Below are 23,138 nucleotides of genomic sequence, written 5' to 3'. Positions count from 1 at the left end.
GCCATGACTTTTTACAACAATTTTTATATATACGGTTTATTATACTATGGGGTGGTTTCCCAGACAGGGTTTAGGTTAATCCAGAACTAGGCCTTATTTATATTAGGTCGTTTTTAAAAACATACCTTACAAAAAACTCTACAGGTGTGCATCTTAAGACAAACAATTTTATGTTAAAATCAATCAGTACAAGATGTTTTTAAATTATATCAGCTCAAACCTGCATTTTAGTCTGGGACTAGGATCAATCCTGTCTGGGAAACCGCCCATATAAGTATTTGCCAAAGTCTAAAAACAAAAACCGCTGGGTTATTTTCAAACCAAAGTTGGGTTAGAGAGGGACAAACACAACCTATTGGTTTGTTATATAATCTATGCTGCATTGTTTAACCAATCGTTGGGTCAATTCTGAGTTAATTTAACCCAAGGGCTGGGTTTGTCTCTTTTTGACCCAAAATAACCCAGCGTTTTGTAAAGTGCATACATAGCTCAGCCTGAATTTACATTTTACGCATCTAAAAATGACCATGATGATGTGTTTTCCCTAGGGATCAAACCCATGATCTGTGTGATGCTAACGCAGTTCTCTAACAGTTAAGCTACGCTAACATGCATTCATTTCCGAAAGTATTAGGCATATTATGTCTTCTGTACTAAAGGGAGGGTCGTGTGTCTCCTGTAGGTGTTATCAGTCCTGCCCGTGGGACAGATTGTGACAGATGAAGTCTGGTTCCCCTATCAGCCCATCTATTGTTTTGACTGTCACAACTCTGAGATGGATTGGCCGGCGTACACGTTTGACTGACAGGCCGACAGGTCTCATGGAGGTTCGGTGTGACGGACGACGTTCAACAGGATGTGACATCTCCTACCCTTGTTACTCAGATTCCTGTCTCGGCCTGGTAGGGAACCCTTAACTTTCACTAACCAAATAGCATCTTTGTGAGGGCCAGTATGGGGCGCAAAGGAGGTGTGTGGCACACATATTCATCGTATCTTTTAAATAAGAGCAATGGACAAATGATGTACTTACAAACTGTGTGAGGGAGGAAGTGACGTCCAGCACATCAAGAGAGGAAATGTTGAAGACATGGAGAAGATGCTTATTAAACACCATATATATTACACTTCAACAAGCAGATTGTAACCATCACATATTAAGTTAATGTTTGCATTGCTTTAAAAATAATAACGTAACACTTTTTAAGATGCATTTGTATTTGTTAGCATTGGTTAAAGCATTAGCTAACAATGAGCAATATAGTTTTTAAGCATTTATGCATCTTTGTTCATGTACGTTTATTGTGCATTGACTTATGTTAGCGAATACAACCTTTTATCCAAAGTGTCTATATATTTTTTATCACTCTGTATTTTTATACCCATGCATTTCTGTTACACATTGCTATAATTCAGTTTAGGTCGATAAATTGATTATTTTTTTTAGGAAAGGCACTGCTTGTGTTGCATGCTGGGAAGAAACCCACCTGGCACACAGGTGGCTTTTCTTTACGCTTATCTGCTCTCTCCACGTGTCGGCGGACAGAAACCGAGCAGTTCAACGGTAGGAATGTTTACGTTGCATCTGAGAGATTGCCGCTGTTTATTTACGGGATTCACCACGAGAGGTTCAATTGGAATTTTCCCCAAAGGAGCTTCCAACGTGTGAAAGCAAAACAGAGATAATGCGCGTCGTGTCGGGTTACGGCTCGGGGTGATGTGTAACTTTAGTTACTAAGGAGAGGCTAAAGGCGAAGCTTAACTACTTAAACTTAAGACTTGAACAATAGATGAAGCAGAAAAGATCCAGATACATCTAAGACACCCAAAATGAGCGTCCTCATCAGCTTAAAGGCAAAAAGCCTGGGAAAGAGGCCGGACAGAGGGGTCCGAAAACCTCGGAAAGTGCAACCGGTCCGGAGGAAGGTGCCGGTCTGCCCAAAGTGACTTCATTGCTTGGCATGGTTTCTCGGTTCGTGAAGGGGGGCATCAAAGCCACCTGGGGGTCAGACTTACCACCTTCCTGGGGACACGGCCGTGATTGTTCTCCAATTAATCCCAGGCTGCTCTATTACTTTCAGATTATCTTTAAGTGGTTGAAGTCTTTGAGGTGACCCCTAATCTTCCCTGCACTTCAATGGTCGCTGTTGTATCTTGTCTGCGCATGGAAGGCAAAGAGCTTAGAGGTTCTTAGAAGGTGGTCCAACACAGGACAGTGTGAGAGCAGGGACCACAAACACCAGCTCAAAGCTCTTAAGCGCACAGGGGGGGCAAATAAAAGGATTTGTGCTTGTTTTGGGGGGCAGAAGAGCTAAAAAGCTATCTTTCATAATCCCACTGAAAATAAGCCTTTGAAATGCATGATTGGGGCTTCTGCACCTGGGTTTAGACTGGGAACTGTGGAGAGTCGCGAGAAGCTCAGTGGTCCAGATCTCTAATGCTTTTAATGTGCAGTGTCATGGACGACCCTTACAAGACTCTCAAACAAAGTGGAGAAGATTCACATTTGACTCTATGAACACTACACAGAAGAGAGATTCAACTCACCCCCTTGTGGAAGTCATTGTCAAAGTCAGGAGAGAGAAAAAGAGAAATGAAACTTATTACTGAACAGTCATATAAACACAAAATGACAATTAATGGCAACACTTCATTTCGATAGTTCACTTTCAACCCAATCTCATGGAAATCCGTGTTTTACTCACGAAATATTTGATGAATGTATTCATGTTATTGACACGATTTTCCGCTGTTTTACACTGGAGCATAAATGTCTTTTTCGTGTCACCCAACAAAAGCATGACTTTCTTAATCTTGTCATTTTATATTTGGTTTTCTCATTGTTTTTTCCTTTTTTTTTTTTAATCCTTGTCGCTTGAGGTTGGGGTTAAAATCACTTTCTGTGACATCCTAACCCAAACCCCAACTCCAGGCGAGAAAAGTGGAAGAAAAACATGTAGAAACCAATGCAAAAATATACATCATAACCCCGAATCTGATAATGCTTTGCAAATTGATACTGCACAAAAATTTGGATGGTGTGTTATGAATGCTATTTCTTATAATGTGTATTGTTATGTTTTATTTTCTAATGTATTTTTACTGTTTGGTGAGACTTGCTGCTGTGACATGCTAAATTTCCCTTTGGGATAAATAAAGTTATAAAAAAAAGAATCTAACCCAAACCCAGCGACAATGATTTAAAATTAGGAAAAAACAATGAGAAAAAAATATAAAATGTCATGATAAAGTTGTGCCACAGACACGAAAAACTATTTATAGAAATTTGTGGATGACACAAATCAGACATTCGTGCTCCAGTGGCACGAAAACAGCGGAAAATCATGTCAATAACATAAAAACAATAATCAAATATTTTGTGACAATAAGACGACTTGCCATGAGATAGGGTAGCTACTTTAGACATTTTCCTAAAATACGCCTAACTATATACTGTACAATGTCTTTGTTTGCTTAAAGGTGCAGTGTGTGGCGGCTACCTTAGCTTTTCTATGTGTTTCAAAAGCGAGGGGTGAGCAGTGAACTAAAGGGCGATTTATAGTCGTGCGTAGGTTCTATGCCGTAGCCATAGCCTGTGCGTAGCCTGACGCGCACCTCGCAAAACTTTTAACAGCGTGTCAGATCTACGCGGATCGCAAGCGCTGTGATTGGTCCACCAGAACCCCTCCCGTCAGGTAAAAAAACTGCGTCATAGGTATTTCCGTTTGTGACGGTGAAAACAAAGAAGAGCCAAGTTCAACTCAAACTGCATCAAAAGTCGCTGTTTTGTTTACTTCCATCATTGCTGGTCTTCTCAAATTATACACAACAAGTTGCTGTTTCTTCTTCGTTTGTGGGTTGTTGCCAAGCTTCTTTTTCTCTGACGATCGCGCTGTTACTGTGGTTACACTCGTGGATACTGCCCACCAGCAGTCGCGCGTGTGTTTGCACGTCTACGCGGACGACGATGCAAAAGTATAAATGATAACTGACGCAGAACCTACGCACGACTATAACGAGCCCTTAAGCCGTTGTTTGAATTTCGCAACCTCACCACTAGATGCCGCTAAAACATACACACTGCACCTTTAAAATCTGCTAACAGCTTATTGTCATGGTTTAACAAAAGACATGCTACTAAGTATATAAATCATTACTATCATCTACATGTCTACATCTAACCCCTTACATTTATGCATTTACAAAAAGCATAATCACAAGGATTGTTCGACAAATTATTTAGTGTGTCATTTACATCCATCTTGTGCAGTAAATGTATAGATTTGATTAGTATGTGTTCCCTGCACTTTCAGAAAAAAGGTACAAAGGTTGTCACTGGGACGTTACCCTTTAAAAATGGTCCTGATATGTACCATTTTGGTACCTTTGAGGTACCAGTATGCACCTTTAACTCTTTCCCCGCCATTGACGAGAAAATTAGGAGAAAACGCTTCCCTGCCAATGACGAGTATTTACGGCTTTACGCAACTTATAAAACCCGGAAGTATCGCCCTAGGGCAAACAGCTGTATGTCCTTGTAAGTTTTGAGGATGACTCTGAATCTGATCTCTATCAAAAGTCCTTCATAAAAATAAAATTTTATCTGCTTTTGCTCAAAATGTTGTGTTTTTTAAGGAACCTACCCATATTTGAGAGATGATAAAAAGAGAACTAATGTAGGTAGGATGAAACCTTTTAAAGGCAGGGGGTCTGTTCTTTGATTTAATATATTGTAGGTTTATATATTTTAAGAAGAACATTGGATATGGAAGGAATTAAACTTTTGTGAAAATCATGAAAAATGCTGGGGCTTTTTTAAAAAAAACACTGGCATGGAAAGAGTTAAGGTACGAAAGGTAACATTTTTACCTTCTTGTAGCTTTTTCTGAGAGTGTGGGGTTAAAACCCATGACTTTTTTTGCAAAGCTTTACCATCCCAGCGGCGAAAAAACCCCAAATAAAAACTTATTCTGTAATTTTATGAAAGGTGGCAGTAGTTGCAAACTTACCGAGGTAAAATCCTGAATTGTGAACATGTGAAAAGAACAAATAAAAGAAAATATTAAAAGTGCAATATGAGAGATGGATTCATGCACAGGATGCTTCAAGTAAGCACAAACTGATGAGGAAATAAAGTTTTCTTACCTTTTTATTGGCCAGTGAAGTGTCTTGTTTCAAGAGCTGTGTGAGGTGAGACAGTCGGCCACACGCTGCTGAGAAGATCCACTCCTTTTCAATAGGATCCAGCTAAAATACAAATTCAATTGGTTTCCAGCTCAGGTCCATAAAACATCAAATTTAAAATGTTTTATAATATAGAAAAACAACATGGGAGTATACAAATTGTTTTTTAATTATTATTCAGAAATTTTAATTCATTTTATTTAATTTATACCCTCACACACACTTAAAAAATATGGTTCTAAAATGATTCCTCATGCACTTCACAGAAGAACCATTTTTGGTTGTCAAAGAATCAAAGTTCCTAAAGGGACAGTTCCCCAAAAATCATCATCTCAGTTTCATTCATCTTTCAGTTTTTGATGAACACAAAAAAGATATTTCAATAAAAGCCACATAGCTGACGATACCTATTGACTTCCATAGTATTTGTTTATCCAACTATGAAAGTCAATGGGCACTGTCAACTGTGTGACCATCATTTATCAAAATATCTAATTTGTATTCAACAGAAAAAAGAAACTCATTCAGGTTTAGAACAACATGAGGGTGTATTTTCATTTTTGGTTGAACTATCCATTTAAAAGTACCATTTCTTTCTTATCTTTATTTTTATATAGCATAACAACCTTTTTTCACTACAAAGACCGTTTTGTGAAACAACAAGGTTCCTTAGATGTTAAAGGTTCTTCATGGAACCATACAACCAAAATTGGTTCATCTAAATCATTGTAGCACCTGTATATTTAAGAGTGCATACTATTTAATACAACATTTTAAAGGTGCAGAGTGTAGATTTTAGCAGCATCTAGTGGTGAGGTTGCGAACTGCAACTAAAAGCTCAGTCCACCGCTCACCCCTCCATTTAAAAAAAAACACATAGAGAAGCTACAGTAGCCGTCACAGGACAAACATATTGTCATTTGAGACAACAATGACACGCTCTATAGAGCAATTTGTGCGTTAAAGGAGAAACATGGCGCCGCAAGATGGCGACTTCCATGTAAGGGGACCCATGGTGTATGTAGATAAAAACAGCTGATTGAAAGGTAATAAAAACATAAAAACAGTTCATTATGTATAGTCTTTATACACCACTAAAAACATAGTTATTTATATAATATTGCATTTCTGTAATTAGAGCCTCTTAAAATTTACACATTGCACCTTTAACTGTATTTTATGTGTGTTATTCTTATATGACATTTCACATTTAAAGCAACACTATGTAATTTTTTTACCTTTAAATAATGTCTCTAAAATTATTTCAGTGATAGAACAACTTTTAACTGGACAAATTGTACTGTTGCTGCAACCTGAGCAGCCTCCTAGCTGCTACAAGCACACTCTGAAAGTGGCGGTGGAGGGGAGGAAACACTGCCCCGCCCCTCCCCCTGCCTTCAGAAGAGTTTCTGATACCAGGCACTGTTGCGCTTTTCAACCACATGGGGGAGCTGTAAGTCATTTTTACATGGAAACTACATAGTGTTGCTTTAAACCACAGTTTGTGTCGTTTTGTTGCATGAATTACTGATACTCACAGCCACAGCAGTGGGTCCCAGACTTCCTCCACATTCCTCATCCAGCTCAGATTCACTCTGGTAAAGATAAAAAAAAGATATATATATATATCAGACTACATTTGACCAAAATCAATCACAAAACATGTCAGAAAAAATATCAAAACATGGCACCTAGCTGTCAATGGGGTGGTATCCTTTCAAAAAGTACACAAAGGAGTTAATATTAGTAGCTCAAATGTACATATTAGTACCAAATGTATACATATCTGTACCTAAATGGTACATGTTAGGATCTTTTAAAGGGTCCACTAAGGCCTTAGTGACAGCTTGGGACCATTTTTTGACCTTTTTTTCTGGCAGTTTAGCATTATCTGGAGCATCATACAGTATATGTGTGTTGTTTGTAGACAGTTAGTGTGAAACTGTACAGTTAGTAATGTAAATAAACTCTAATAGTGTGCATTGGTTTTAGGTGTGAGACGTGCCCTCTTCCTGTTCTGTAGTAGCGCTATGAGTTGAGAGAAACCCGGCGCTGTCGAGAGTCTGGCTTGCAAATAAACATGGTAAACAGACCGCAAGGTCTTCGGTACACATGCAAGAAACACACACACAGATGCACATACACAAACATACACAGCAGAGCCAACAAAGATGTAGGAAACTCAACAAATAGAGGAAATGCTTGAAATGTCTACACAGAATAGCTGACACAAAGCTTTATTTACATTCCATTCAGCGACGTAATGCGACATACATCTACATATTTTCTTTTTTCACTACATGTCTTTCCTGGGATTGAACCCACGACCTTTGCGTTGCAAGCACAATGCTCTCCTCAGCTGATCTACAAACTTCCACTCTGTTATTCGCTACAGGACGGCTGTTTACCCCCAAAACAAAGCTTTTAAAAATCACAAAAGCAAACGAGAGAAGAGTAAAATGAAAAATGTTTAAAACCCCTCAGAGGTGAACGATTAACTCCAATGAGCGCCAGATTGCTTCAACTATGTCTTTTGTTATTGTTATCGTACGCCGTTTTGCAAGAAGCAACGGGCTTTCGGAGCCAAAGTACCGGGCAATTTCTCTCTATGTTTCAAAGTGTCAGTCAATCTGATGAATTCGAGAGGATAATTTGGTCATTTTAGTGAAATTGTGCGACGGTTAATGGTTCTCAGGACAGCGGTGGACCATAAACACTCGCTTTCTGTCCTATAGGGTGCACGAATGGTAACAAAGCCTCTTTTTCTACATACGGTGAGCAATATTTATTTACTTGTGTTTGAAGAGGAACTTAGCCAGATGTATTTCCTCTTCAAACAAAACAAGTTTAAAGGTAATTGAGCGGGTGAGTGAGTGAATAATTACTTTAAAATTATTATTTTTCCTTTATGCGGCTCAATTGGCCGAGCATTGCATTAGGAGTGCAAAGGTCATGTGTTCGATTTGTATAACTTGAATATAGTATATAAAACATCTGCCAAATACAATATGACAAATAAAAATCATTTTATTTGGTGGTGTCCAATAATCACTGTAAAAAAGATTAACTGCATTGTAAAATATTAAAGAGATTTAATGCAAATAATTTCAGCTTCAGTGCATCCTATGAATAATTGTTATGAGTGACTAGCTGGTTAGTCTGTGTTCTTAGAAAAGCTGTCAGGTGTGAAGAGCTTTCAAGTGTGAATCTTTCCCAGTTAAACAGTTTCATGCGGTCTGGGTGACAACACGCAACCCAGATGTCCAAAAACTCAAAGCAGACATGAAACAGCAAGGCAAAACAAAACTCAATGAGATTAAAATACATTATAAAACTGATCCATTCTAGCATAAAATCTCATGTTCCAACATTTAGCCATTATAAAGACGTGGTTTGAGGTGAATCTCAGATCAATCTGCATACAAATGTCACAGATGATCATATTCTGTATAATAAGGTGGAGCATGCTGGTGCTTTGCACAACAACAGAAGGCTTTATTCATATGTAAATGAATGTTGCTTTCATGCTGTCACACCAGGCTGAATGTGTTTTCCTTAAAATCCAGCGGTTTGTTTTGTCGCCACCTGTTGGTCACCTCTAGTATTACAATTATTAAATGCAGCGTTGCTGTGGATATCTTTTACTGTGCTGACTAAAAGTACGTGCAAAATGCTAAAAATCATCTTAGTTTTACATTTTTAGATATTCGATTTGTAATTTCTGTTTTTATTTGGTTTCATACATTTTAGAAAGAAATACTGGTTTTAATTTATTAACGCTAAAAATGTCAGCATGGGATAATTAAGTGGAAAGAACAAGTAAAATATTTTCCTAACAGATTAAGAACAAATATAGTTTATTAAATTATATAAATATGATAAAATTTATTGGTTATATATCATGACAGACAGACAGGCAGATAGTTATACATATGAATGGATGTATGTGTGTGTGGATGTATGTTTGGATGAATGGATGGATGTAAGGATGAATAGATAGACAGACAGACAGACAGACAGACAGACACAGACGGACAGACAGACAGACAGACAGACAGACGGACACAGAGAGAGAGACAGACAGACGGACACAGACAGACAGACAGACACAGACGGACACACGGACATAGACAGGCAGACAGACAGACACAGACGGACACACGGACACAGACAGACAGACAGACAGACAGACAGACAGACAGACAGACAGACAGACAGACAGACAGGATAGTTATACATATGAATGGATGGATGGATGTGTGTGTGGATGTATGTTTGGATGGATGGATGGATGGGTGGATGTAAGGATGAATAGACAGACAGACAGACGGACACAGACGGACACAAAGAGACGACAGACAGACGGACACAGACAGACAGACAGACAGACACAGACGGACACACGGACATAGACAGACAGACAGACAGGCAGATAGTTATACATGGATGGATGTGTGTGTGGATGTATGTTTGGATGGATGGATGTAAGGATGAATAGATAGACAGACAGACAGACAGACACAGACGGACACAAAGAGACAGACAGACAGACGGACACAGACAGACAGACAGACAGACAGACACAGACGGACACAGAGAGACAGACAGACAGACGGAGACAGACAGACAGACGGAGACAGACAGACAGACGGACAGACAGACGTACACAGACAGACACACGGACATAGACAGACAGACAGACAGACAGACAGACAGACAGACACAGACGGACACAGAGAGACAGACAGACAGACGGACACAGACATATGAATGGATGGATGGATGTGTGTGTGGATGTATGTTTGGATGGATGGATGTAAGGATGAATAGATAGACAGACAGACAGACAGACACAGACGGACACAAAGAGACAGACAGACAGACGGACACAGACAGACAGACAGACAGACAGACAGACAGACACAGACAGACAGACACAGACGGACACAGACGGACACAAAGAGACAGACAGACAGACGGACACAAACAGACAGACAGACAGACACAGACGGACACAGAGAGACAGACAGACAGACGGAGACAGACAGACAGACGGACAGACGTACACAGACAGACACACGGACATAGACAGACAGACATACAGACAGACAGACAGACAGACAGACAGTTATACATATGAATGGATGGATGGATGTGTGTGTGGATGTATGTTTGGATGGATGGATGGATGGATGGATGGATGTAAGGATGAATAGATAGACAGACAGACAGACAGACAGACAGACACAGACGGACACAGAGAGACAGACAGACAGACAGACGGACACAGACAGACAGACAGACAGACAGACGGACACACAGACAGACAAAAACAGACAGACAAAAACAGACAGACAGACGGACACAGACAGACAGACAGACAGACAGACAGACAGACAGACAGACAGACAGACAGACACAGACAGACGGACACAGACGGACACACGGACAGACAGACAGACAGACAGACAGACAGAGAGACAGACAGACAGACAGACAGACAGACAGATATACATATGAAAGGATGGATGTGTGTGTGTGTGTGTGTGTGTGTGTGTGTGTGTGTGTGGATGTATGTTTGGATGGATGTAAGGATATAGACAGACAGACAGACAGATATACATATGTGTGTGTGGATGTATGTTTGGACGGACGGACGGACGGATGGACAGACAGATGTATGTATGGATGTGTGTATGTATGTACATGTATGTACATGTATGTTCATCATCATGTACGTGCGTGCATGTGTGTGGGGGGGTGGATGTTTGGATGGATGGATGGATGGACGGACGGACGGACGGACGGACGAACGGACAGACAGACAGACAGACAGATAGATAAACCTCTGAAATGTCCTAATATAAAAGTTTGTTTGTTTTTGTTTCTTGAATTGGTCACCCTAATAAAAAGTTACTTGACTCTCACCTTTGACCCCGAGTCCTTGTCCAGGTCATCATCTTTATCTGATGCTGAGAGCTCATCCACCGGAGTCTCCAGGTTCTCCACAGCTGTTGGCAGCGAGAGGGAGCTGTCGGCCTGCTAACCACAAGAAAGTCGCACATTACAAAATACACTTACTGTACATCAGCTGACTTTGAAAAAAAGTTAACAACTTATTCATGTCGTTCATGATCTATTCAAAAACACATTTTTAATATTTTTTAATACATTTTTAACGTGGTCACTATGCACTGCCAAAGGTCTTCCAAAATTTCTCATGTTCTTGTTGGCCAAATAAGCTGTTTAACTCTCTAATATATGGCCATGAAGGATGTAAACCCATCATTTGCATATAGAGACTTGGAACAAACCATCTCTCATTGAAAGATAAGATATAAGATAAAAGAAGACATTCACATGGTCAGAGAGAAATAAAGGCACTTTCATGCATCACACATCTGTGCCTGCCGTCTGTTAGACACACTTGAAATGAACACTGACAGGAAGTTCACACTATTTGTGTTAATCTTTGCACTGCTGATGTCGCTGAAAAGCGTCACACATGAATTTATGTAGCACCTTATCATCTCATACTCAAAATATTCAACTGGACCTTCTTGGTGAGCTTTGGTGAAATTTACTTCAGCAAAAAATCATCCATTGTTGTAAACTAGATGTAACTGGATGCAAGTGCTGCTTGGGCGTTGCTACTGTGTTTTTAAAACATTGCTTTGTGGTTGCGTGGTCCTTTCCAAAGTCACATGCAGATGTTTCATTCATGCACAAATATTGCACAACAATGTTTAATAATACACTATTATTAAGTGTGTGACTAATAGTAATATGATCAAATGCCTTGCCAAACACCACGCAGGAGAGGTCAAGTTCATCTTGCATCCGTGTGCATTGTAACCTATGCACACAGTAATGCATTTGTGTACATACAAATTTCTGCAACACTAAAATGCAAACCTCAAAATATGACCAAAAGATGCTTTGGGCTTCAAGATAAGAAAAGGTTAACTAGAAACCAGGCAAGAAATAGTATTTACATGCCTTTTACTTCTTGCCTAAAGTATGAAGACAAAAATGAACATTTATAGCAGCTCTGAAGTCCTACAGCAAAAGATAAGACAACTGAATCGCTGTTATCTGCTTTGTGCCGTTGTTTTTGACAAGCTTTCTTTTATTGCATGCTGTTGTTTTTAATCCAGCTACTGGCTTTAGCAAACAGTCTGAAGAGAAAAACTGAACTGGGAGTGATATCCAGGAAAATGATTAATAGAGGAGTTTTTCACCATGACAGTCAATCTTTAGCTGATCTGAGAATATGACAAATACTCGAACAGTACACTTTAAAAAATGCATACAAGTTCTAATATTTTTTCTGATATGTATTTGCATATCAATTTGAATTTATCGAAATGTACATTGCAATGTTTTGTGTAAGGGTCAGTCTGTCTGAGGTTTATGCAAAGCATTGCAATGTATATTTCAGGTATATGGAGTTTTTCTGCCAATTTAAAATAAATAAATTCATGATTAAAAAATATTAAAGAAGACTCTATGCAAAAATATGTGCCAAAATAGAAATGATTTCATTTCAAGTTAATAATGCATCTTCCATCAAATCTCATTTAATTTTACATTTTGGCACATATTTTGTTCAAAAGTTCAAAACAGGCTTGGGTCGAACCCAACCAGCATAATTTAACCTACTGTATGCTGGGTTGCTGCAACCCAAATTGCTGGGTTGTTTTAACCCATTGTTGGGTCAAATATAAACATTATCTGGGTTAATTTAACCTTGACGTCTGGCTTTGTCCCTTTTTGACCCAACGCACCCAGCGTTTTAAAGTGTATAGGTACTTGGAAAGTACTTTCGTCACACAGGAATTTATTATGTTGTGCAATGCGGCTGAATTACCATTTAAATTACTCACACAAATTGCTGTTTACTTCTTTTTTCCCTGTTGTGTTTTGTTGGATCAGGAAAGAGCAAGATATATAAGTCAGCATGTAAATTTGCCAAAACTGATCGCAAAATATTTTCAATTCTGCAGAATTTGTAGTAGTCATTTATTTGTTAGTAGGGCTTACAAACTAAAAATATCAAGATTTGCATTTCCTGTATTAACTAATGATAAAAATGAAAAATAACCAGAGTTACCACTTCATTATAGAAAACTTTAATGTAAACTTTAATGTTTTGGCAAAATATGTGCCAAAATTTTAAATTAAATGAGATTTGATGGAAGATGCATTATTAACTTGAAACGAAATAATTTCTATTTTGGCACATATTTTTGCATAAAGTCTTCTATAATATTTTTTATCATGAATGTATTTATTTAAAATTGGCAAAAAAAAACTCTATATACCTGAAATATACATTGCAATTCTTTGCATACACCTCAGACAGACTGACCCTTACACAAAGCATTGCAATTGTCATTTCGATAATTACAAATCAATATGCAAATACATATGAGAAAAATATCAGAATTTATAGTATGCATATCTTATGATTACATTAATATTGTTAGACATAGATTTTAAAATTTCCTGTAATAGCCTGTAACAGAGTTACATTGAGTTTGTGCACAGTATTATTCCCATCATGATTAACAAACTGATGACATGTGAGGTCATGTACCGTAAATGCGGTACTGTCTGTTTTTTATTGGGTAAAGGTCATAATAAACCATTGTGGCTTTCAAATGAAGCCACAAAACACTTCCATGTTTTTATGACTGTTAAATGAGTAGTTAGTTACACGAGTAAGTATGGTGGCACAAAATAAAACTTTTGTTTGGAGCCATAGGAATGAATGGGGCTAGGCTAAATGCTAACACATTCAAGAAGCGCTGTACATAGATTAAAAGTGCACGCATTGAAAAAAGATAAGTATGTATTAATTCATCTAAGTTGAGGTAAGAACATAGTAAACTATAAAAAAAAGGGTGGTGTTTTCCTTTAACTGGCTTATTCACAGTTTTGTTCATATGCGGAATGTCTCTTTGTATACAACCTAAACAAGTATAAAGTAAACGTAAAGTAACGCATAAGGTTGCATAGTGTGCAAACATGAAAATAAGTTTTCACAGATTTCCCACCACTTTTTAAATCACTAGGCAGACTATAGGCGGTGACCTCACTGCCTGCAAGAAACCTGACAGATTACAAAATCCAATGTAAACGCAGTTTTCTGTGAAGACAGTTTATTGACTAAACTCCGCTTATTTTGTGCATGTGTTTATGTATTTTGGTACATGCTTTTATCCAAAACAACTTACAGTTGCCAGTTGAGCTATAGCCTACTGTAGGAACAATTAACATCTGTAATTCTGGTTATGATAATGAAACGTTATTATAGTCACTCACATCATCTATACATGTTGGTTCTGAAGCCTCTGAAACGGTTATCATGGGTCCCGTACACCAGGCCACCTGTGCACATGGTGCTGCTGGTTTCTGTGATGGATTCAATGTAACATCAGTAACGCTGGTGTTATGATGATGAAATAAAGTTAATATTATAAAAGGCACTCACATTATCAGTACATATTGGTTCTGAAACCTCTGAAATGGTTATTATGGGTCCGGTACACCAGGCCACCTGTGCTGCTGCTGCTGCTGGTGGTTTCTGCGATGGATTCGGGTTGGAGATCTGAACATCTTTGCTTGCATCTCCTCCAGCAGAAGACTCTTGCATCAGCTGTTTATATTTCTTCTTAAGGACAAGATATTTCTCTCCCTGAAAATCAAGAATTTTGTTCTTACAATCAATGATGATGGTTTGTTTAACCATGTGAACCTGTCTGATAAATCCAGGTTAAAGTCTTATAATCTAATGATGAGATTTGTTGCATCACATTTTGATTTTAATCATTGATTTTAATCTTTGACATGACCTTACTCAGTCAATATTAAAGATATCAAGGTTTTATTTTGACAAATGTCTTTACATTATATAGGATGATTGTATGTAGAAAATCTTTGCTTAGCTGGGTTTCACAGCACTTCATGTTACTCCAAAAATGTATATTTTATTTTTTTAAATGTTGCTATAACTACTATAACTCAACTCAGATATCACACTTACAAAAATCATAGCCAAAAACTTACATAAAATTATATTTTTCGTTATATAAGTTATTTTTTTCTTTTTGGTTGAACTGTCCCTTTAAAGGCAGGGTGCATCTGGACCTTTTGATAGACCCGCCCCACACGTATGCAACCCAGGCAATGTTGTCGGTTAGTGGATGTGTGTTTTAGTACTCAGCCCGACTACCTTTCCCAAAGTTTTTTTCAAAAATCATGCACCCCGCCTTTAACATAGTCGTACATGATTACGGGTTATTTTCAAGGCATCATTGGATCAAAAAGGGACAAACCTAACCGTGGGGTTAATTTAACCACCAATTTTTTTTATATTTGACCCAACCCAGCATTTTGGGTTGAAACAGCCCAGCATATGTTAAATTCAAGGGGCAACCTTCCGATCTGGCGATCTTTAACGTGAAGCCAATACGGAAGTGACTTAAACTGCAATTCATCGACTGGCCACTAGAGGCAGGCTCCAAAAGGGAGTGAAATCCAATAGACCCCCATGTTAATATGGCCAACATTACAGCAAAAATAATGTTTACAGCCTAGTACAAAAATGTATTTTGATCATATAGCAGATTTTTCCCTTCATGACAACTGTAACTCATCCGATTCAATTATATTAAGCCTTAAAGTTTTGCATAATTAAGGGCGTGGCCACTTGAGTGACTGGTGAACTGCCACTGTTGTCACTACCGTCGAGCTAGGTGGGTGTGATTTAAGCAGACCAAGCCACCTAAGCTTCACCCTCGTCCCGCCTCTTTACCCAATTTCGGTTATCCGCGAGTGATGCGCGATGACGCGATGCCAAGATTGGAGATGGCAAGCCCTGCCAACTATTGGCTTCAAAAAAGCTCTTCACAAACCTATGGGTGACGCCACGGACACTACATTAATATTTTTAACAGTCTATGGTTAAATTACAACCTAATGAGCTGGGTTTGTCCCTTTTGGACCCAACACTGGGTTAAAAATAACACACTGGAACAGACAGAAAACTGATCTCATCTTTGGAGAATCTCAGACTAAATATGAAAGATCTAATGTCATAAGGGTGTGTATAGCATCAATGTGGGAAAATGAGACCTGTCCCAGTCACCGAGTCAATAATGAATCACTGTGAGTCGAATGTGATCGTGTTTCAGAGGTGGAATGATTATTTATTGACACGGATTAAACTGTGCATGATCACAATAAAAACAGATCTACTTACATTCTCGGATTTCACCACTGCAATTCTATCAATGATGGCTTTGAACTCCTCTCTGTATTTGGCTGGGGGTTAAAAAAAAGTTTGGTCAGTATACAATGACAGAGAAATTTCCCAGCATGTTTATCTCGAGAGACACGTTACAGATACAACATGACCTTGCATTTGTTCTTGGCTTGAGAAGAAAACCCAAAACATAGAGAACGACACTTAAAAGAAACGGTTCACACAAAAATGCAAACAATGCACGTTGATGACATCAAACAGAATGGATTCTAGTGACCAAAGGTTAAGCTTGGTTTTGAAACAACACGAGATAAGAACTCTTTTAGAAGAACTTTCCTCACTTTTCTTTAAAATGCTTGTTTGTTTGTCTAAAAAGCTATTGATCAGTAAGATTAGCTTCTGTCTGCAGTTTTATTCAATTACACACAATAAACTTTGACATCGACCCATGGGAGTTTGATGTGTTATGCAACATTAGAATAGTCAGCACAAACTCACAGCATCATAGAGGAGGATCCAAAAAAACAATCGATGTCGGACGAAAAGGAGACTTACACAAACAAATCCTTTCTTCTGAGTATTCTAGTCACACATGCGTCACTATTTCAACATCTTTTCCCATCATTTTCAGTGGGTTGACACTAACCATCATTTAAAGGAATAGTCTACCCTTTTGCCATATTAAATGTTATTACCTCAACTTAGACAAATTAATACATATCTATCTTTTTTCAATGCGTGCTCTTAGCATTTAGCCTAGCCCCATTCATTCCTATGGTACCAAACAGGGAAGCCACCAAACACTTCCGTGTTTTCCCTATTTAAAGACTGTTACATGAGGAGTTATACCAGTAAGTATGGTGCCACAAAATAAAACTTTTTTTGGTACCATAGGAATGAATGGGGCTAGGCTAAATGCTAACACATTCATAACATGCTGTACAGTGCACGCATTGAAAAAAGATAGGTATGTATTAATTCGTCTAGGTTGAGGTAATAACATAGTTTAATATGGCAAAAGAGTAGACTATTCCTTTAACTAACCCAACCTATTCTTTTTTACAGTTTGCTTGTTGAAATAAAACTATAATGTAGTATTTTACTACAGTAATGGTAAAAGCTAATATTAGCGTTTATGGCAGTGTATCTTAAAGGCCTGGGTACACGTTTTATCCCTGCGTGAGAATACAGTGAGCATGCCACAAATTTCATCAACAGTATATTACATGTACTGTATGCGCACCACCAGATTTTTGTAACTGCACGTATGCTGTATTGCAATAGCAGGAGTGGTATCGCAATTTGTCGCAATACACATGCGCCCAGCACCGGTGTACACGTAGTTGGCTAGGCAATGCTGCACGTTCAACTGCGTTAAAATGTACGTGTAAGAAATCAAACTATACCTTCAGCTTTAGGCAATGTTTACAAGACAATGATGTAGTAAAATAGTTTTTGAAAAAAATTTTTATGACAATACTGTCGAAAAGATTTAGGAAAACTCAATATTATTATCCACGCCAGGCCAGAAGATGGCGATGTTTATTTGTTAGAGGAAAACACCTCCTTTTTAAAATTTTACTATGATCTTATCTCGACTTAAAGCACTATTCGGACGGGATTAGTTTTCCAAACAACGTTTGAGTTTCAACGTGTCCCCCAGGACGTCTGTGATTTTATGTATCGGACGGGATTAAAAATCTCAGGCTATTCCAGAGATGGGAGTGTCTGTTTCATGCATTTGGCCGTTGCAGAAGAGCACGTGCTCTGGATACGCGTGTTTGTAATGTTTAATATTTAGCTTTAAATGTAAAATTATGACAGAACATGTAATTTATTAATTAAATTTTAACAAATCAAAATAAAATATACAAATCCTACTAAAGTAACGTTAGCCTACGTGTTTTATAAAACTGTCTGCTTATAATAAACACAAAGAAATGAAGAAATAATGATTAATAACAATTTATTATCTTTATTAATTAACATTACCATTCCGGAGTTGAACAACATTAAACGGAGTTTAATGTTAAGTTAATGATATTACAGTGGCCAGTCTTAAAGGGATACTTCACCGATTTAGCATTCAGCTTTGTATCTGTAGAAACCCGGCAGTATTACTGAATGACCATGTTTCCCTCCCTCATTTCCCCCTGAGAGGAGAGATATCTGCATTTTGGTTCTGCAAAAAAGTCCTCCGATGATGTAATATGACGATTTTTGCATCATCGGAGGACTTTTTTGCAGAACCAAAATGCAGATATCTCTCCTCTCAGGGGGAAATGATGGAGGGAAACATGGTCATTCAGTAATACTGCCGGGTTTCTACAGATACAAAGCTGAATGCTAAATCGGTGAAGTATCCCTTTAACAGTGTTTGATATTCAGCTCGTCTTGTTTTAATTATTTTATTTTGCCGAATGCGAAAAAACATTCATTTCTGAATGAATGGGACTCAGGAAATACAATATATGCGCATTAGTAAGACTTTACGGCAGATCACGTTGGCCAAAACACGAAATGAACCGCGTTTTCAAAAGATATTGCGGGCAAACACAGACATTTGCATCCGGACGGGATTACATTTCTCAGAGGACCTCTGAGTTCGGCGAAAAACAGCAGGTAAATTGCTCTGGAATTCTTACGGAGGTCGTCAGAGAAAAACATGGCCAAAATTTCACGCATGGCTTTCATGCGCGAATAAAGTGAGTGGACTCAAAATGTTCAAGTGTCCAATTACGTGCGGTAGATGCAAATTAGACGCCTCAAACACATCTGGTTTGAACCCACTAGAGGAATGGCATAATAAATTAAACTCTGTTCTGCGTTTAAGCTACAGCCGTGATTTCCACGCTCCTCAAATCCATTCCACTTGCCTCATTCCATATAATTTAAACTCCATTTCATGTTTTCACTACTTTCGCCAGCCATGCACTCCGGGCCACGACAGAACAAGGTAAACAAGTTTTTAGGCTATAAAAGCAATTGTTTAATTAAAAGGCACCAGAATACAAGAAAATGGAATTTACTCCAGGAAATGTTTTGGACCCACCCACATTTTTTTGGCTTCCGACGCCCATGCCTGACTGAATAAACACATGTGCATGACTTCACCATTATTACAGATTCACGTTTATAGTTTACACGAAGACGACAAGGCGTCGTTTTCAAAAATTTGCACTTTGAGGCTTTTTTAAATGTGCCATTTTCAGGACCCTAAAACACTACTGTCATGTAAACTACAAAATTTTTTTCACTCTCTCTTGGTCAAAGTCCTTCATAAATGCACTTTGCTTTAGTTTCTGTGATGTGAATTATTAGTTGGTTACCAAGGTAACAGACAGATGCAATGCTAGCTTGTTGAAGGTCAATGTTTGACAAGATAATGAAAATACCATGATGAAAACATGACTGAGCTTCATTAAAGTGTTTAGGTAAACTAAAATCACATAATGGTTGAAAATTAAACATTTGGGCATGCAAATAGTTTAAAATGATATCTGAAAAATAATATTGTATATATTCATTAAATCAACATCGTAAATCACAAGAAGATTTGGGAATGTTGCTAAATTTCAAAACAATACCATCTGGCCCACATTAAAGTTTGGACGTTGACTCTTTAAAAAAAGAACGTACCCCTGCACAACCTTTCCGTTTTCCTGCCAGGGGAAAAAGATAGAGAGAGATGACATTGCAACACGGCATCCAAAACAACAGGAAACCGTAAGGGAAGTCAGCACTTAACAATTGTAACCAGCAGAAATCCTGCCCGGTAACTGTGAGCTAAACAGTTTACATTCCTCAGCTCATGTATTAGTCCATGTTAATCTAGCATGTTCCCACACTGTAAATAGCAACGAGATCCCATCAAACCTAACCATCCTTAAAAGGACTGAAATGATATTAACCATTATTAAAGCATGCCGTGCATGTAACTGTTTGAGAATAATTAAGATAATTGGTCAACACAGGTGGCAACAGATTTCGAAACATCTGCACACAACTGTACCATCACAGCTGGACTGAGCATTATAAGCCATTATGGATAATTATTTCATATACTTATGTTTGACACATGTACGCAGGATTAAATGCAACATCATATTATTAAATTACAAGTTTGATGGTTTATAAGCTTATTGGTTGGCCTACTTTCTGTACCGACAGAGTACAGTCTGATGTAGTCATGTTAATCTAATTCATTTGCATTCATATAAGTCATACTTATAACCTCTGTGGTTGAACACTATTTGTTTATCTATATTTGTATTTCTTTTCAACAATACAGAAGAAGATGACTGATACACGGTCATCACTAATATGGGGCCCAAATGTTGTTTACATCACCATGTTTATCGCTATTATATGATAACTATAGTTATCATTCTTGGTGTGAACAGGACTATATTTATAATATATTATTTACTTAAGAACCAAAACAATAGTTTATGTCTCGCTTTCATAGAAAATAAACAAAAGTTTGTGATGTTTTTGGGGGAAAACAGTTTGGCAATGGGGTAGGAGAAATAATCTAATTCAAAATGATGGAAATTTGTGTTTCTTATTTTAAGTAATATTAGATGTTTAAACATAATTATCTGCAATAAAATTTCACACAAATTTTTAAAATGACAACATTTAAAAGAGCACGAGAAGCATCATTGAGCACTGAAAGAGCATTCACTGAAACCTCTGTAATCGATCAAATACCCCAGGCTTTGGGAATGTGGGGCCTTTCTAGGGCATTCCTAATCTAAACCAGATGTTTTCCACATTCACTTTGGCTTTATCACGTTGCAAACCAACAGAACGCAGGCAAAGCAAACGCAGTCGTGTTGAAACGCGCGATTTATTTGTTGTAAATAATGATATCGGAGTGAAAATGTACTTTCAATGCTTGTCCCAGATATAACACTCCATTTATGGGGGCGTATGGGGTGCGCGCGCACAGGACGCGATCCTGCGTCCATACTGCGCTATTTTATTAACTTGTTTATGGACACATGCGTCAGGAGGACGTTTCGTGACAGACGCCCGGCGATGCGTTATTCAAGACTTTAAATAACTTTTAAAAGACGCCTCGCCAAGAAACGCGCTGCATTCTGTCGGGTTGCTCTCCATTGTTTAGCGCGTTTTGACGCCCCCATAAAGGTGTCGCATAGCGTTGTGTTTTCAAGACGAAGTGTCAAATTAAAAATGTAACTCACAATGACTGTAATAAAGGCGCACGACAAGTAATGCGCTGCGCTCCATACCATTCAGCCGTTTTCTTAATTCCCCTACATTCTGTCGCATCACGTTTAGGTTCTAAAGCGAACGCGTAATAGAAATGATAGGTTTTTAGTTTATAGTCATTTATATTTACTCACCACGTAGTTGCAAATCGCTATGGTTTATGAACGCTTTATATGTTTTGGACAGATCTGAATTTTTGACTTTTCCTCCAGAGGAGAAGATGTAATCCAGTAAAGACGCTTCACTGATGTCCATCATTGCTGACTGTTTTACTGCAGCTTCCTCATGGCTTCTCCTCCGAGATGCTCCTGCTAAAGCATTGGCTTTACTGCTAATTACTGAAGAAGAAGAAGAAAAGTGTACACTGTCCAAGTTCACTCCACCCAAATCCGGACATAGTGCCTCCTACTTTAACCCTTTTTGCTCCAGTGGCCACTACATATACAAACCATTTGTAAAACATTTCATTATTCATCGTGGAGTCCCAAATAGTCTTTCTAACTTGCACGAAAAAAGATTCATTATACATGCTTAAAATAAAGGTGCTATAAGGGTTCTTCACGGGCAGTAACGCCTTTGAAGAACCCTTTTTGGTTCCCGGAGAACTTTAAGTAAGTGTTACTAAACCTTACTATAGTAAGTATTACAGTATTCACTCCAGTAGGCTATATCTATTTACTTTAGTTAATACAACTATAATAATTATACTAAGCTATACTCCAATTTAATATAGTTTAGCCTATTTGTTTTTTATTTTATATGCATTTCTTTCTAAAAAAAAAAAAAGTGTCCACAAAACCTTAAATAATAAATAATAATAGTCTATCTGTCTATAACCCAGACTTTTATTTCAATAGTTATTCAATTGCTATTTCTAGACACGTTATTTGTAGCCTATGTATTGATTTAACCGGCCCATTCCCACGATAAGCAGTCTGTTAATGTTTAATGGTTGTGCATGTATCTTATTCATCTCACTGTTGGTAGTCACATGGCCCACCATTTAGTTTTGTTTTTGTTTTTTTGTTTTTTGAGTATTGACATTCATTTAGCCCAAAATAGTGTAGCCTAGTGTAGCGAAATTGTGCCAGCGGGGTGCCAGTTTAACGCTGCATGCACGCCCGCCGACAGGGGGGGACAAACGGGTCTGTTGTCCCGGGCCCAGGGTGGGGTGGGGCCCAGAGGGGGGCCCAGAACTGGAACCTATGGAATAATTGATAAAAAATAAAGAAAATATTTGATTCATTTGATTTGAAGTTCAGTACGCTCAAAATGTCCGGTCAGACTCAGCACAAGTCCGGTGCTCAGAAAAGAAAAGAAAAGAAGGAAAATATAGGCCTTATAGAGGAAAATAGAATTCCTAATTATCCCCGTTAGGAATCTGTGACCGCAGATATAGTCACTGCATCGCGTGTGTTTAGAAGTCTGTGCTGTTTGCTGTGAGGTT

At 38.2% G+C, this 23,138-nt stretch overlaps 1 protein-coding gene across 1 annotated transcript in view; it reads right to left on the bottom strand.

Moving 5' to 3' along the window:
- The window catches only part of LOC135775212 (uncharacterized), a 30,465-nt gene extending 8,380 nt beyond the window's left edge, over positions 1–22,085 (bottom strand). The window contains exons 1-8 of the mRNA XM_065285254.2: positions 21,826–22,085; positions 16,451–16,512; positions 14,681–14,884; positions 14,512–14,601; positions 11,113–11,226; positions 6,723–6,779; positions 5,146–5,247; positions 122–136 (exon numbers count right to left, since the gene is read on the bottom strand). Of these exons, the coding sequence (XP_065141326.1) occupies positions 122–136; positions 5,146–5,247; positions 6,723–6,779; positions 11,113–11,226; positions 14,512–14,601; positions 14,681–14,884; positions 16,451–16,512; positions 21,826–21,949 (768 nt within the window). The 5' untranslated portion in view covers positions 21,950–22,085. The remainder of the gene's footprint in view (positions 1–121; positions 137–5,145; positions 5,248–6,722; positions 6,780–11,112; positions 11,227–14,511; positions 14,602–14,680; positions 14,885–16,450; positions 16,513–21,825) is intronic.
- Positions 22,086–23,138: the final 1,053 nt, after the last annotated feature.

This window comes from Paramisgurnus dabryanus, chromosome 21 (genome assembly GCF_030506205.2).
Source record: "Paramisgurnus dabryanus chromosome 21, PD_genome_1.1, whole genome shotgun sequence".
Classification (NCBI taxonomy): Eukaryota; Metazoa; Chordata; class Actinopteri; order Cypriniformes; family Cobitidae; genus Paramisgurnus; species Paramisgurnus dabryanus.
Note: the sequence above shows the minus strand (reverse complement) of the source record. Positions and strands in the feature narration are given on the sequence as shown.